The sequence below is a fragment of the Cheilinus undulatus genome, linkage group 20, assembly GCF_018320785.1.
Source record: "Cheilinus undulatus linkage group 20, ASM1832078v1, whole genome shotgun sequence".
NCBI lineage: Eukaryota > Metazoa > Chordata > Actinopteri > Labriformes > Labridae > Cheilinus > Cheilinus undulatus.
Window position 1 is genome coordinate 18,538,114 of NC_054884.1, and position 14,224 is coordinate 18,552,337.

The 14,224-nt window shown below is 40.0% G+C and overlaps 2 protein-coding genes across 4 annotated transcripts; one reads left to right on the forward strand and one right to left on the reverse strand.

The window, feature by feature from the left end:
• Positions 1-387: 387 nt before the first annotated feature.
• On the reverse strand, positions 388-3,231 carry vkorc1 (vitamin K epoxide reductase complex, subunit 1). The gene is made up of 3 exons (XM_041814905.1): positions 2,944-3,231; positions 2,528-2,637; positions 388-717 (listed from the first exon to the last, which is right to left on the reverse strand). The coding sequence occupies exons 1-3, from the start codon at positions 3,111-3,113 to the stop codon at positions 506-508; spliced, it is 492 nt and encodes a 163-aa protein (XP_041670839.1). The 5' UTR covers positions 3,114-3,231; the 3' UTR covers positions 388-505.
• Positions 3,232-4,883: 1,652 nt separating this feature from the next.
• Positions 4,884-14,031, forward strand: mapk7 (mitogen-activated protein kinase 7). 3 transcript variants are annotated; one of them, XM_041815498.1, is made up of 7 exons: positions 4,884-5,009; positions 7,681-7,961; positions 8,098-8,263; positions 9,123-10,666; positions 10,748-11,826; positions 12,025-12,155; positions 13,713-14,031. In XM_041815498.1, exons 2-7 carry the CDS (start codon positions 7,685-7,687, stop codon positions 13,858-13,860), a joined length of 3,345 nt encoding a protein of 1,114 aa, XP_041671432.1. In that variant the 5' UTR covers positions 4,884-5,009; positions 7,681-7,684; the 3' UTR covers positions 13,861-14,031. The 3 variants fall into 3 exon arrangements, with proteins under 3 accessions (XP_041671432.1, XP_041671433.1, XP_041671434.1); XM_041815499.1 differs by lacking the exon at positions 4,884-5,009 and adding an exon at positions 5,099-5,155; XM_041815500.1 differs by lacking the exon at positions 4,884-5,009 and adding an exon at positions 5,719-5,755.
• The last annotated feature ends 193 nt before the right edge of the window (positions 14,032-14,224 follow it).

Below are 14,224 nucleotides of genomic sequence, written 5' to 3' on the forward strand. Positions count from 1 at the left end.
AGACTTTGAGAAGGGGTTGTGTTCTTAGTCATTCATGCCCATGCATGCAGTGAAAGAGACCTGCAAATCAAATGACCAAAGTGCTGAGTTATGGAAAACTAGATTTCATCTGTATTCATTCCATTATACAATAACACTGAAAATTTAGCCCCATCTACTGGTAAAACCTGGTAGTTGCATGCTGCTGCTGTGCTTTTCCTTACCATAGACTGTAACGTATTTGAACAGATTTATTTCTTTAGACTTTTTAATCACAAGGCAAGAAGTAGTGTTCTTAAGTGTGTAATCAATACCAAAATCCACACTGACATAAAAAATACTACTTCTTCATCAGGTTTTGACAAAAATTCAACTTATAGATCTTCAGAGGTGTATCCACAGTCCCTTTTTCATTAGAAAAGACTCAACAGTTGTAAACAATCCATGAAATCTACTTTTCACATCCAGTGTGGCAACAGTATAGAGGAAAGTAGGTGGGAAGGTGTTGAATCTCACAAGGAACTATCTATCCAGTTTTTTCTTTCATCCCTTCAATCGCTCCCCTTCGTTTCAGGTTGGTGAAGAGCAAGGCAAAGTTGATAATGTATGTTGACACACAGACCACGCAGAAGTCTCCAAGGACGAAGGCGAGAATGGACGCAAGATAGAGCGAGCCGGCTACAGAGACCCATGAGGAAAATACCAAAAATGCTGCTGCTTTTTTGGATAGAGACAGTCCTGCAATAAAAACAAAAACATACAAGGGAAGTCACAGAGAGACATTATGTATGCAATATTTAGGAAAATGCTCTCTATTATCATTATCTCTTTTACATTTCTACAAAGTAATGCCAAATAAACAAAAATATGTTATGGAAAAAAGGGACTGCATAAATATTCACCCCCTTCAAGTCAGTATTTAGTAGATGCACCTTTGGCAGTAATCACAGCACTAAGTCTGTGTGGAGGTCTCAATCAGGCTTACACATCTGGACACTGAAGTTTTATTTCAGTCTTCTTTGCAAAACTGCTCAGGCTCTGTCAGGTTTCACTGGAATCTGACATGAACACCCCTTTTTCATGTCCAGCCATAAACTCTGTTGGATTGAGGTCTGGGCTTTTACTCAGCCACTCCAGGACATTCACCCTGTTGTCTTTAAACCATTTCTATGCAGCTTTCACGGTATGATTTGGGTCGTTGTCTTGCTGGAAAATACATCTTTTCCCAAGCCATAGTTCTTTAGCAGATCGAATACAATTGTCTTCCATTTTCTTCCATTTTGCAGAATTCATTTTACCATCTACCTTTATGAGCCTTCCAGGGCTGGCTTCTGAGAAGCATCCCCACGGCATGATGCTGCCACCAACAAGTTTCACAATGGGGATGGTGTGTTTGTGGTGATGTGCAGAGGTTGGTTTTTGCCAAACAGTGTCTTGTCATTGGTCTCATCAGACCAAAGAACTTTCTTCCACTTGACCATGGAGTCTCCTGCTCTAGTCAAAATTTAATCTGTTTTCTTCAGCAGTGTCCTTTTCTTTGCCACTCTCCCATAAAGCTTTGACTGGTGCATAAGCCGGGCAACGGTTGTTGTATGCAGTCTCTTCCATCTCAAGTGCTGAAGCTGGTAACTGCTTCAGAGTAGTCAGGTGTCTTGGCAGCCTCTCTCACTGATCTAGTTGCACAGTCACTCAGTTTGTGAGGACAGCCTGATCCTGGCAGATTTACACGTGTCATATTCCTTATGGATTAAACTAAACTCCAAGGGAATTTCAGTGCCTTGGATTTTTTTTGTATCCATCCCTGACATATACTTTCCTATAACCTACACTCTGGTTTGCTTTTGTCTTCATGGTGTAATGGTAGCCAGGAATAATAAGTAACCAGTGACTTGAACTTCCAGACATGTGTGTCTTTATACTACAATTACTTAAAACACATTCACTGCACTCACAGGTTATCCTCATTTCACTAGCTGTAGGCCTACTAGCTGTGGACCTCTGTTAGGTCAGTCACCCTAAAGGTGGTGAACATTTATGCAAACCCTTATTTTACCTTACACATTTTTGTTTAATTGACATTACTTTGTAGAAATCTGTTACCACATTGACATTAAAGAGTGTTTTTTTTTTTCTTCTAAAATCCAGATTATAGTGACCATGATTGATTTATAAAATCAATCAAAGGTTAAAACATCCAAGAGGTCGAATACTTAATATAGACACTGTATTTGATTTAATTTCATTTTGGCTCATTTATCTCAGTGACTCTGGAACATGCTGCTGCTTTAACGTGAATTTCTTGGGATGAAATTTGAATGTTATTGCACGAAAATGAACTAAAATTAAATGTAATGATGCAGTTTGTTCAGATACATCTAAGGTAACAATATTAATCAAATAAATTCAAGTGGTAGCACTGTTGTCGAAGACTACAGTGTATTCAATTTTAATACTGGTTTACTAACAGACTGGCTGCAAACAGGACCAGGTTTGCCTGAAAAACACTCAGCACTGCTCTATAATTTGGAGAACTTAAAGACAGACTGACCGAGTCCCATCTGTAGAGTGTAAAATATGATGCCAAGCACGCTGTTGGGCTGGTTCAGAGGACTATCTTTGTCTACAAAGAACTGGACCAAACCAAAACCACGTCCCCATCTGCCAAAATAAAGCAAAGTTAGGAGTGAGGAAAAAAGACAGGTTTCATCTCATGCAAACTATAATAAGGGTTCAGTTTATTTTGTGGTCAGTAAATTGACATGGCATGATAGACAGGGTTTGTTGTTCTTTAAATGGAAAATATCTGATGAGAAGCTCCAAAGAATGTCAACACGTGGCAAAAGCAGAGGAGTTTACCCTGCCATGAAAAAGACTTTTCTAACCCACAGCATGCATCTAAGTACACGTATTTGTGATTCTGTACAGCACAGCAGTTACGAGCTGGTGAGGAATTTCAAAGCCTACCTGGAGGTAAAAACTTTGGAGCAGCTCACAGACGCCCCTAGGTCGCACATCGCCCTGTAATCTGGGTCACTCTCTCTGGACAGCTCGACGTGAAGCGCGTAAACAGACAAACTCAATCCGAAAACGCAGAGAAATAAGCGCGTTTTCCTCTCCCACGTCGGCACAGCCATGTTTATCACTAATATAATCTCCTCAGTGGGCCAAAAGATGAGAGGAATTTCCTGCTATACCTTATTTTTCGCCCAAACTTCAAGAAAGAGACCCTCCTGCTGGAGACGACGTGTTAAAAGTCAGATTCTCTCTTTTGATTGGTTCGCTGGATTTTGTCCCCGCTGCTCATTCGCCAGTTTCACAGATGTTGCAGCAGTAGGAGGCGTGTTTACTGTGTGTTTACCGTGGACTTCAATCTGTTTGCCTTTGGGGGAGATATTAAGATGTCCCCACTGCTCTTAAAATGAAACTGCACCTGAGTATATTTACACTTTCACATTATTTTGTAACCTGCCGACCCAACACCTTAGATGAAACCCTTACAGGGTCTAGTTAGAAAAACACAGAGGCAGGATTGGCACTAAATTTAAAGTAATAAATGCACTATTTTAAATGTAAAAAAATGTAAATCTTGTTTTTTTTAATTTGAAATGGTAATCCAATTGAAATTAAACATTTTAAGTGTCTTTATGGCTAGTAAAAAAGTGCATAGCAGGGTCCAAATCTCATTTTAAACCATTTGCCTTCTTCAGTCTGTTTCCTTACTACAGGTGGTAGATTTTTAACAGTGATATTAGTTGCATTCACAAATTAATCCAAGGCACATAATACAGATGAAGACAAAATTATTAGCCACCCTATGAAAAGTTAGTTTTTCCCAAGTGCTGTGAAACAGAACAAAGAATTTCAATCACAGCTTTCCCCAAAACCCCAGTCTTATTTTGGATGCTAACATTATTTTACTTTGCACACAGAAAAAAAATAATCTCACAAAAACCTACCAAGGTTGAATTTATTACTTATTTGTGTACTCTTCTTGTCATTTATCATAGTTTTCAACACTTGGAAATGCTGTGTTAACTTTGTATATCTTCCTTCTGCTTCATGAGTATCAACAATTCTTTTTCTCAGATCTAAACTAACTAATTTTGTTTTTGCCATGATACTTTCTCAGTGACAGCTCCACCTCTTTCTGAAGTTTTGTACTGCTTGTAAATTGGAAGATAACCCTTAGTTTTAACTTGATTTTACAGGATCTGAGTATAACAAAGAAAGCACATCATTTCAGAACAATGGTTTTTGTTATGGCTCAACAAAAAGGTTACTTCTAAGGGGATAATACTTCAGACACTGGTAGTTTTTGTAAAATATTTTTCCCTGTGTGCAAAAAATATATATAAAAAATAAATAACTAATAATAATGATAATAACGTAAGCATCCAAACTAACAGTAGGATGATTTGAAAACCTGTGTTAAAAGTCCATTGCTCTTTTGAACAGATCTTGGAAAGTACTTTTAAAAATGCAATTTTCATAGGAGGTCGAATAATTTCGTCCTCATCTGAATGTTATTTTAGATGTTAAATGTGAAGATTGCTATTAACTTGAGTGGTCTGGCAAACATAGAGAATGAAAAAGTAATTATTTTTTAGATTTATGTGAATCAATATATGATAAAATCTATATACATTAAAAATTTTCTGTCATGAGTAAGACTAAAAGTATGGATTTCCCCCTTGAAGGCAACCTTACAGCAGATAAAGTCCCTCATACACAAGAAGTTGTAGATGCAGGTAATTTGTCCCACCGCGGCTCCTCCTAAATCATTAATTTCTGGAAAACGGCGTCACCACCGAAAAAACAGTGACCCTACTGTTTGTCGTAATGTCCCGCCCACCCGCACGTCCCTTGCTCCCATTGGATATTCAACCGGACGCCCATCTGTGTCATTGGCCCGCCGCTTGGCACTCAAAACCTACACGGAACTGCATGAGGAAGCGGTAGACAAAAACAGGAGACAGCAGTGAAACTACGAGATAAAAACACATTCTCGGATGCCGTGTTTGTATCACAAGGTGAAAATGTGTTATTTTATTATCATACGAGTTTCTCCGGAGTCCCGTTTTATCGTATGAAGCGAGAAAGTCACGGTGTAACGGTTAACGTTCCTATAAAGCCTGAGCTGCAGGTAACTAGCCTACGCCCCTGCGTCAGAAAGTGGGTAAGGCTGTGTCTCTACCGGGTGATTAGTTTGATTTAAACACTGTGTGACAAAATTTAGCGGGTACTTTAAATACAGCGTACTTTTATTGTTTTGTACGTTTCCGGTCATGACCTAGAGACGTCCTTTGACTGAGAGCGGCAGGTTTGGTCATTTAACGGCAGGCCTATGTATCGTTATGGGAAATTGTTAGGCAGCAGGTTGGTCACGCCTCAGTCATACCTTTTCCGCTTATATCAGGGTTCATAATCGATTTATTAGGGTTTAAACGTTAACAAAGCATTCGAGTCAATATTCAAACAAAGAAGCTTGGCCATTTACTATGCTAGCTGAAGCATAAATACAGTTATACTGCTCTTTGTGGTTTAAATGAGTTAGACAAGCCTCTTTTAGATTTATATCAGTATTTACAGCTCTGGGAATCACTGGCCTTACTTCTACCTGCACATTTCATTGTTGCTGTTACACCTAGGACTGGTAATAGTAGGGGCACAGGTGCAAATGCAGCAGCTACAACTGTGCTAGAAGACTGTTCATCTTTAAGATCATTTTACACCTTACATTGATTTGCTGGTTCTAAGCATGGTCGTGCAAACAAAGGTAATATTACTCAATACATTATAAACTATCAATACAGCTATAAACAAAAGGGCTAAAAGTGTGTGATAAGGCTAAAAGATCATAATTTTAATGTGAATGACTGCAGGTTTTCTTATTGAGCATACCAGTGATGTATTGCTTTGTCTCTTAAATGTGGAAACTGAAATATTTCTGCTCCAATTTAAACAAATGAACTGAATTTTAAAATCTGCTTAGAAGTCCAAAATCTAAATGACTTCAGTCTCTAATGACAAATACAGCAAAAGCCTACATTTGTGATGGTTGAAGAATACACAGTTGCATATATGTATTATGGATGCACAGATACTAGGGCTGTAACTTTATCAATAACTCACAATTCAATCATGCCTTGGTAACACTGTAGTTTTTGCGGTATCCCAAGAACAAAGAATGAAGACCTCAAAAACAGTGATGTTGGCATTTAATAAACAATAATTGCACTTTGAATATTACAAGATGTGCATGAAGTGCCATAGGTGTGTGCTAGGTTTAAATGGTGGGCTCCAGTGTTTACTAACCTTCTAAAACCTTTGTTGTCTTCCACTGAAATAGCTGTAGGTCTTTGGCAATATATTCATTGATACACCTTGTGACCTGTTGAGCCCTAGTGCTGTTGTGGCAAAGTGGGATTGTGAACGCATCCTTTTGGCCTGGCTGGATTATCCTCCTTGCATCTTTGCGAATCTTTTCGGCGTGATAATTTGCCCAGTGGCTTCTTATATTACTCATATTCCCCATCAAGTATGTCACCACAGTCTGGCAGTGTTTGAATATTGTTTATGTTTGTCCCTCACCTTTTCCCCTTTCTTGACACAGGTAAACCAAAATGCCTCCACACGTCAGATTTAAAAGTCACTGGAGCCTCCACAGTCTAAAACGTTACTCTTTTCTCCTTTTCACACGTAGCATCCACCATTTTTGCATTGTTAGGTCAAGCCAGTGTTTGCAATGCAAAGGATGACGGGTACGCAAGGGCCGATGGTAACTGTAGTTCCCTCATCCCTCTACTCTGATCCACTAACAAACCTTCACTATTTTCCCTTAAGTTCTATTGTTTGAAACAGTCACATGTCCTTGATAGTACTGAGACGCTTCTTCCACCATGATACCGCAAAAATAATGTTACATCTCTAACAGATACAAATATCAGGTATCGTGCCAATACCAATCCTAAATACTCATAAAAAATTGCAGATACTGTATTCGGTATGATTTAAAAGCATGATGTTTGACTATCAGAATCTGAGTTTGAGGTCAAAGTTGGACCCTTGTCTCCAGTTTGTTGATATTTTAACATAAATGAGGATTTCATAAGTAAAGGAGAATGATAAAATGTGAATGTCAAGAGGAGGGATGAAAGAAAATCTGACGAAAATAAAAGGATTTTTCAAAATAATTTTAAGAAGATTTATGGTGTTTTTAAGTACTAATGTGTTTACTTGGTATCAGTGAGTACCGAAATGAAACTACTTGCACTCGTACTTGGTCTGGAAAAATGTGGTATCGTTGTTTCTCTAGTTGTCAGGTGGCTATAATATTCACAGTTACAAATGAGTTTTCTGTGGCTCTGCTTAGAGACTTACTAATGGTTTCAGTTCAATAAAAAAAGTCCAAGAAGAGACATTCAGTTTAGAAACCAGAAAATATTTACTTCAAGAAAGCCAGAATCATAATACTTCCATTTTTCCTGAAACTGATTACAATAAACAGAGTGATTTAAGTGTAAACTATATAATGAAGCAATGATGTATTGCTGCTCTTTTATATTTGTATTGCAACTTCAGAAATAGAAAACAACAGGACAATAATAATGAAGTATATTATCTCATTTGTAAGAGTGCTGTACAAACTTTTGAGATGAAGCCTTCAAGTCCAACTTACTTTTTGTTTTTATCACTTCACAGAAAAATGTCAGCTAAGGAGGGTGGAGACGGGAAAAATGGCCAACCCGTGGCTATGTCGTCTGAAAGCATGGTCTCACTCAAAAATGGAGAAAACCAGAACCAGCACAGAGGCGATGCACCAGGAGGCACAACAGACACCAGCACAGCAGCAAAAAATTTGGCTCTGCTTAAAGCACACTCTCTGGATGTGAAGTTTGATGTTGGAGAGGAGTATGATGTAATAGAAACCATCGGCACCGGTGCTTATGGTGTTGTTTCATCTGCCAGAAGAAGGGACAATGGTGAGGATGATTAGATGGAATAACAACACATACCTACATTTTAAATGTGGACTTTCTTAATCAGTTAATTTTGCCTTTTAGATAACATGTACTTTGATTTCTGAGTTTTTCATTTGGGCATATTTACCTTGCACAGGCCAGCAGGTGGCGATAAAGAAGATCTCCAATGCTTTTGAAGTAGTGACCAATGCCAAACGCACACTGAGAGAGCTGAAGATTCTCAAGCACTTCAAACATGATAACATTATTGCCATCAAAGACATCCTGCAGCCAAACCTCCCTCACTCTGCCTTCAAGTCTGTGTATGTACTTAATTGCTCTTCCAAAGATCTACCGCATGCAAGAAAAATCTTTACAACTCTGCAAATAACCAGAAACTTTTGAAAATAGACTTTTCAATCCAAAGAGTGGCCCAAAGGCATTTCACCTGTGTATCTTTGGATGCTCTTTTTTCATGGTTGGGATTCTGATTGTCTTCTGTCTTACTACTAACAAACACAAATATGCTATATTTAATTTGCCAAGACCAATCAATCCGTCTTTATTTGTAAAGTACCAATTCATAATATATTTTATCTTGACACACTTTACAAAGAAGGCAAGTGCAGACTTTTACTCTTTGTTAAATTACTTACAAAGTCCCAAATTTGATCCCCCATGAGTAAAGAATGGAGCACTTTTGGTGAAGTTACAGTGACCAAAAAACCTTCCTTTTACCGAGCAGAAACCTTAAGCAGAACCAGACTCATGTTGAACACCCATTTGCTGAAGCACTGATGGGGGTGTTAGCTGATAGAGAGAAACACAGAAAGAGAGCTACGGATAGAGACAAACAAAAAGAAGAACAACAATGAATAAGATACATTTATAGTTGTCCTTGCCAAAAATCCATCATAGTCTTATTTTTTTCATGGCTAAAATGTTGGTAATAATGCTAGCAATATCAGTAACAATAACCATGTCTGAAAAAAAAACTGGACACCACAATATATGTATAGGCAATTAAGCTGATAATCAAATGGAGAGGACTGAAGTCACATTTTGGTCTAAAAACATTTAATTTACATATGATTCTTCATTTTTATTTAATGTCTTTTAAGTAGTGTACTTTGTGGCTCAATAAATGCTAGCTAAATCTCACTTCTCCTCTACTGTGTGCAGGTATGTGGTGCTAGACCTCATGGAGAGTGACCTGCACCAGATCATTCACTCCGCCCAGACACTCACCTCAGAGCACACTCGCTACTTCCTGTACCAGCTCCTCCGTGGCCTTAAATATGTGCACTCTGCCAATGTCATCCACCGGGACCTCAAACCCTCCAACCTATTGGTGAACGAAAACTGTGAGCTGAAAATCGGTGACTTCGGCATGGCAAGGGGTCTTAGCTCACATCCCGAGGAGTCTCATTCCTTCATGACTGAATATGTGGCTACTCGGTGGTACCGTGCCCCTGAGCTCCTCCTCTCTCTGAATCACTACAGCTTAGCGATCGACTTGTGGTCTGTAGGATGCATCTTTGCAGAAATGCTGGGGCGTAAGCAGCTTTTTCCAGGGAAACACTACGTCCACCAGCTTCAGCTCATTTTGTCTGTGTTGGGGACTCCTCCTGACGGTTTGATTGGTGCTATAAGAGCTGACAGAGTTCGCTCCTACGTTCAGAGTCTTCCATCACGGAGTGCTGTACCTTTGGCTAAACTGTATCCACAGGCTGAACCTGAGGCTCTGGATCTGCTGGGAGCTATGTTACGCTTTGACCCTCGCGAGCGAATCAGCGTGACACAAGCGCTGGAGCATCCCTACCTGGCCAAGTACCATGACCCAGATGATGAACCAATTTGCGTGCCAGCATTTGACTTTGAATTTGACAAACTGCCAATGAACAAGGAGCAAATTAAAGAGGCAATTCTGATTGAGATCCAGGACTTTCATCAGAATAAACAGAGCAGTCGCCAAAGACTGCAGTTTAAGCCCTTGGCGAGGACAAATGTCAGAACTGTAGCACAAAGCAGTAACCAGCACGAAGCTCAGCCCTCAGTGGTTAACATGGGCAAATCAACACTGGTTCCAATGGCACAACACCAACAAGCAGCACAGATACAACAGCAACCAATGAGAGACATGAAACCTCAACAGCAACAGGATCAAACACCAGCAAAAGAGAACCGCACTTTTACAGGTCAGATACAAACTTTTACTGAGCCAGAAGTCGCCCCGCCTCATGTGACCCACAGTCTGCCTCCACTTTCTAAAAGCGAAACCATCCCAGTTGATGTGGACATGCCCAGCGCCAGCTCAGACAGTGGTCAGCCAGAGACTATCGACTTGACGACACCAGTGTCTAGTCAGGACCTTCCAGCAGAAACAATGAGAGACAGTGAGGTTCCAGAGCAGCTGACCAGCAGCAGTAAGGCTCCTCTGACTCAGACCACCCAGAGCCTGTCCATGAGCCAGGGGCCCGGCTCCATCCCCACCACGCCAGCACCCACCATGACACCCCTCCCCACCACTGTGCCTACACTTTCTCTCTCGGCAGCACAGGCCCAGTCACTGTCCCAGTCCCTCTCACAGTCTCTGTCCAAGACTGCCAGGCCTCCGCCAGGTGCAGGAGAGGGAGCCAGGAAAGAAGGAGCAATTTCAGAGGATACTAAAGCTGCACTCAGAGCTGCTATACAGAAATCAGCTCTCAGAAATAGAGCCAGGAGTGGTGAGTTTATTTAATCATCTTCTTCATTGTAATGTCATTAATTAAATTATCTTTATATAAAACTTGATCTCTTTTTTGCAGATGGGGTTCCCTCTGCTCTGGGCATTGATTCTGGTGCAGGAGTTGGCATCTCATCCTCCACATCTTCTGGTCCAGAGTCTCGTCGGCCTGTTACAGCACAAGAGCGTCAGCGAGAAAGAGAGGAGAAACGGAGGAAAAGACAGGAACGAGCAAGAGAGAGGGAGAAGAAAATGAAAGAAAAAGAGAGGAGAGAAGGAAAACAAGGGGACTCTCTTGGAGGGGTCCTCCTGAGTGACAATGACAAAAGTCTACTTCAGCGTTGGACTCAGATGAGGGACCGACGCAATGAGAAACCTCAGATTCCTAATAATGATGGAACACAGACTAATGATTGTAATGTTAGCTCCCACAGGGGTGTTATTGGTGAAAACACTCAATCAGCACTGAACAATAAAACCGACAAGGAGGCGAGGAAGATTCAGCCTCATGAACAGTTAATCTCTCAAGTCAAACCAAACCAGCCGGCTTTGTTTCAGCCTCCCAGCAACCAGCAGCCTTCAATACTTTTTCCCATGAGCCAGAGGAAGCCTCAAGCCAATATAGTTGTTTCTGTAAGTGGAGGGCTGGATATAATGACCGTCACTGGTGGATTTGTTAAAAACAACACGCTCAAACCTCACAGCGAGAGCAACGGACAAAGTGGCTTTAACTGTTTGGGGAATTGGAGCGGGCCACCGCAACAACCACAACCAAACAGAAAACCACCGCTTCAAACGACAGGCTTTCTTCAGCCACAGCTTCAACCTCAGCCCGACCCTCAACCTCCACCTCAGCTGCTTCCTCTGGAGAGTTTTTTGACCAAAGCTCCAACCAGAGAGAAAAATAGAAATGAGGATATCGGATGCCAAAATAACCTCAAATCCCACCCCAACACCTCGACTTCAAGTACAGGTCAGATGGAGAAGCTGTGTCCTTCTGTGGGAGAAAAATCCGGGCCACAGACCACAAACCCTCTGTGTGGGGCTTTAGGGGTTCCCTCACAGCCTCATCCCAGCCTTGGATTCACTGATACTGGACAACAGGGACCTTCTGTGGCCCCTGATATTCACACTGTAACACTCCAGCTTTCCAAGTCCCAGGTGTGGCTCAGGTTTCTTTCTTCTTGTTTGTTTAGCAGGGAGTTTTTACACAACAGAAACTGGATGTATTGACAGAGCGCTGAAGTAACTTCTAACATAAAGACCAGGCTAAAATGTCACAATCTGAAACCTGCATTGAGCCAGTCTTCAGGGAACAAAGTTCAGTTAACCACATATCTGTCCTTTGTTTTACGTCAGGTGGAAGACGTTCTCCCTCCAGTGTTTTCGGTGACCCCTAAAGGCAGCGGGGCTGGTTATGGTGTGGGCTTTGACCTGGATGACCTTCTCAACCAGTCACTCACAGAGCTGCAACACTGCGACCGGGACAGGTATGGTTGAATGCAATGAGGGCAGTTTTTTCCTACAGTTTAACGAAGTCAGGCTGAAGCCAAGGCTGCAGCAGTGTTAAAGAGATGCAGTTACATTTTAATGCATCATTTGATGAAGAAAGATGTTATTTTATGATTTTTCACAGCAGTTATGCTCTAACAGAGCGTGGAATCACTACACTTCTTCTGGTTTATTAATGATAATTCAGAGGAAATATTTACTTGTAGGTAGACCATATACATTATGTTAAGGAAGATCTTCGCTTTTATCACTATAAACAATGATGAATTTGGTACAGGTTTACTGTTAATTAAATCTTTATGTGCAGTTTGGAGGGGAAAAAAAGCCATATTCACCTGTTTTGTGCCAGTAGGGCTGAAAATAATGTCATTTCAAGTATTTTCCCCAACATTCTGATTGCAGTTTAATATGCAAATTTTTTTAAGTTTAGTTTAAAGTTTTAAAATAATTTTAAACCCAGTATTTTGACACACAAGATTAAAGAAATATTGTACCTTCTGTGATTTGAAAATTGCAGCAAGCCATATTGTGATAAAACCTAAATTTCGATTAATTACCTAGCCCTAGCCTCCAGGTGACCATTACTGTCACTACGTTATCAAAACAGGCATCAATATAACTTGATTTCGACTAGCATCATATCAAAATTCTAAATTCTGGTATCACAACAACTCTAAATAGGACCTGTGTTTTGTAGCTGCAGAATCATAAGAGGTCATGATATCATTTTACTCTCACTGGTATGATATCCATGTCTGAAAATTGAGTAAGTCTTTTTGGTACAAAATACTTGCTTTGTTACATTATTATTTAAAAAAAATTTAGTGTCATCCACAAATACCCCAAATATATGCTTCCACCTTTATTTTACACTTGTGCCTTATCCTTTACACCTTTACATGAAATTTTGGGGGGGCTAAAATGCAGTGTATTTAGCTTGAAAGTTACAATTCATCACCATCATTTTCAACCATATACCAACTTATTTTTTTGATTGAAGCAATTGTCAAAGCCGAAAAATTCAGTGTACTGTATGAACCTTAACCAAGAACTAAAAAGTTGAATTAAGACTAAACCTGCTTTTTATAGATCCCTGCAGACTCTTAAGACAACCCCCCACCATAAAAATACGACTTTATTCTTAATTAACATCAACTCACCCATGAATATGCATTATATTTCTTAACCTAGAAGTCTTTTCTTAAGCTTTCCTCTACATATATGTCAGCTGAAAACATGATCACGACTGGCTGTCAAACTGGATGAGGAGTTATTAAATCCTGCGTGTTTGTACATGTCTTTAACTGAAGGTGAGCTCAGGGAAACCTTCCCTTTTCAGGAGATGAATGACTTTTCAATGAAGCTCTGCACACAGATTGTTCAAAGAGAAGGTCAAACATGTTACAGGGAAGAATAAAAGTTACAAAAGGGAAATCTTTAGTTAGCTGCAGACATAAAGACATGTTGTTTATGGACTCTGCTGTTTTAGAGCTTTGTGTCTTTACACTTTTTGTGTTTTTCTCGCTATTTTTCAGTTATGATTCAGCCCCTCTATCAGCCTCCCTCCTATCTGACTGGAATGAGGTTCACCGCATGACTCCAGCTGATCTAGAGTCACTGCAGCAGGAATTGCAGCTCGGCTCTCCCATGATCCTCTCTGATACAATTCCCCCTGATGCCTGACTGAAGACAATGCCTCTGATTTTTACCTTCTTAAAGCATGAAATCTTTGAGTGCAGACTTATAAAAATAATTTATAAGCTAGTTTTTTTTTTTACTAGACATAAAATAAGCACTGTTTTTTAAGCATGATGACATGCTGTTCTTTCTTTGTAATAAAGAAACCTGAGTCCTCACTGTTTCTGTCTTTGGATGTTTAATAAACAGTAAAATATGTTTGGGTAAGGCTAAGGTTTAGTTGGTTTTGTGCAAAGAGGACAATTTAAAAAAAATATCTTAATGCATCTGAAGAGAAGGCTTTAAATAAAACAAAGGATGAAAGGAAATGCATTTCCAAAATCATGTATTGTGAAAGCCCTCTAAAAAT

Coding starts and splice junctions, on each gene's coding strand:
- vkorc1 (XM_041814905.1), bottom strand. CDS start 3,113: ATGGCTGTGCCGACGTGGGAGAGGAAAACGCGCTTATTTCTCTGCGTT. Junction 2,638..2,943: donor TCCAAAGTTTTTACCTCCAG/GTAGGCTTTGAA, acceptor TTATTTTGGCAG/ATGGGGACGTGGTTTTGGTT. Junction 718..2,527: donor CACTCTACAGATGGGACTCG/GTCAGTCTGTCT, acceptor TTTTTATTGCAG/GACTGTCTCTATCCAAAAAA.
- mapk7 (XM_041815498.1), top strand. CDS start 7,685: ATGTCAGCTAAGGAGGGTGGAGACGGGAAAAATGGCCAACCCGTGGCT. Junction 10,667..10,747: donor CAGAAATAGAGCCAGGAGTG/GTGAGTTTATTT, acceptor TCTTTTTTGCAG/ATGGGGTTCCCTCTGCTCTG. Junction 12,156..13,712: donor CAACACTGCGACCGGGACAG/GTATGGTTGAAT, acceptor GCTATTTTTCAG/TTATGATTCAGCCCCTCTAT.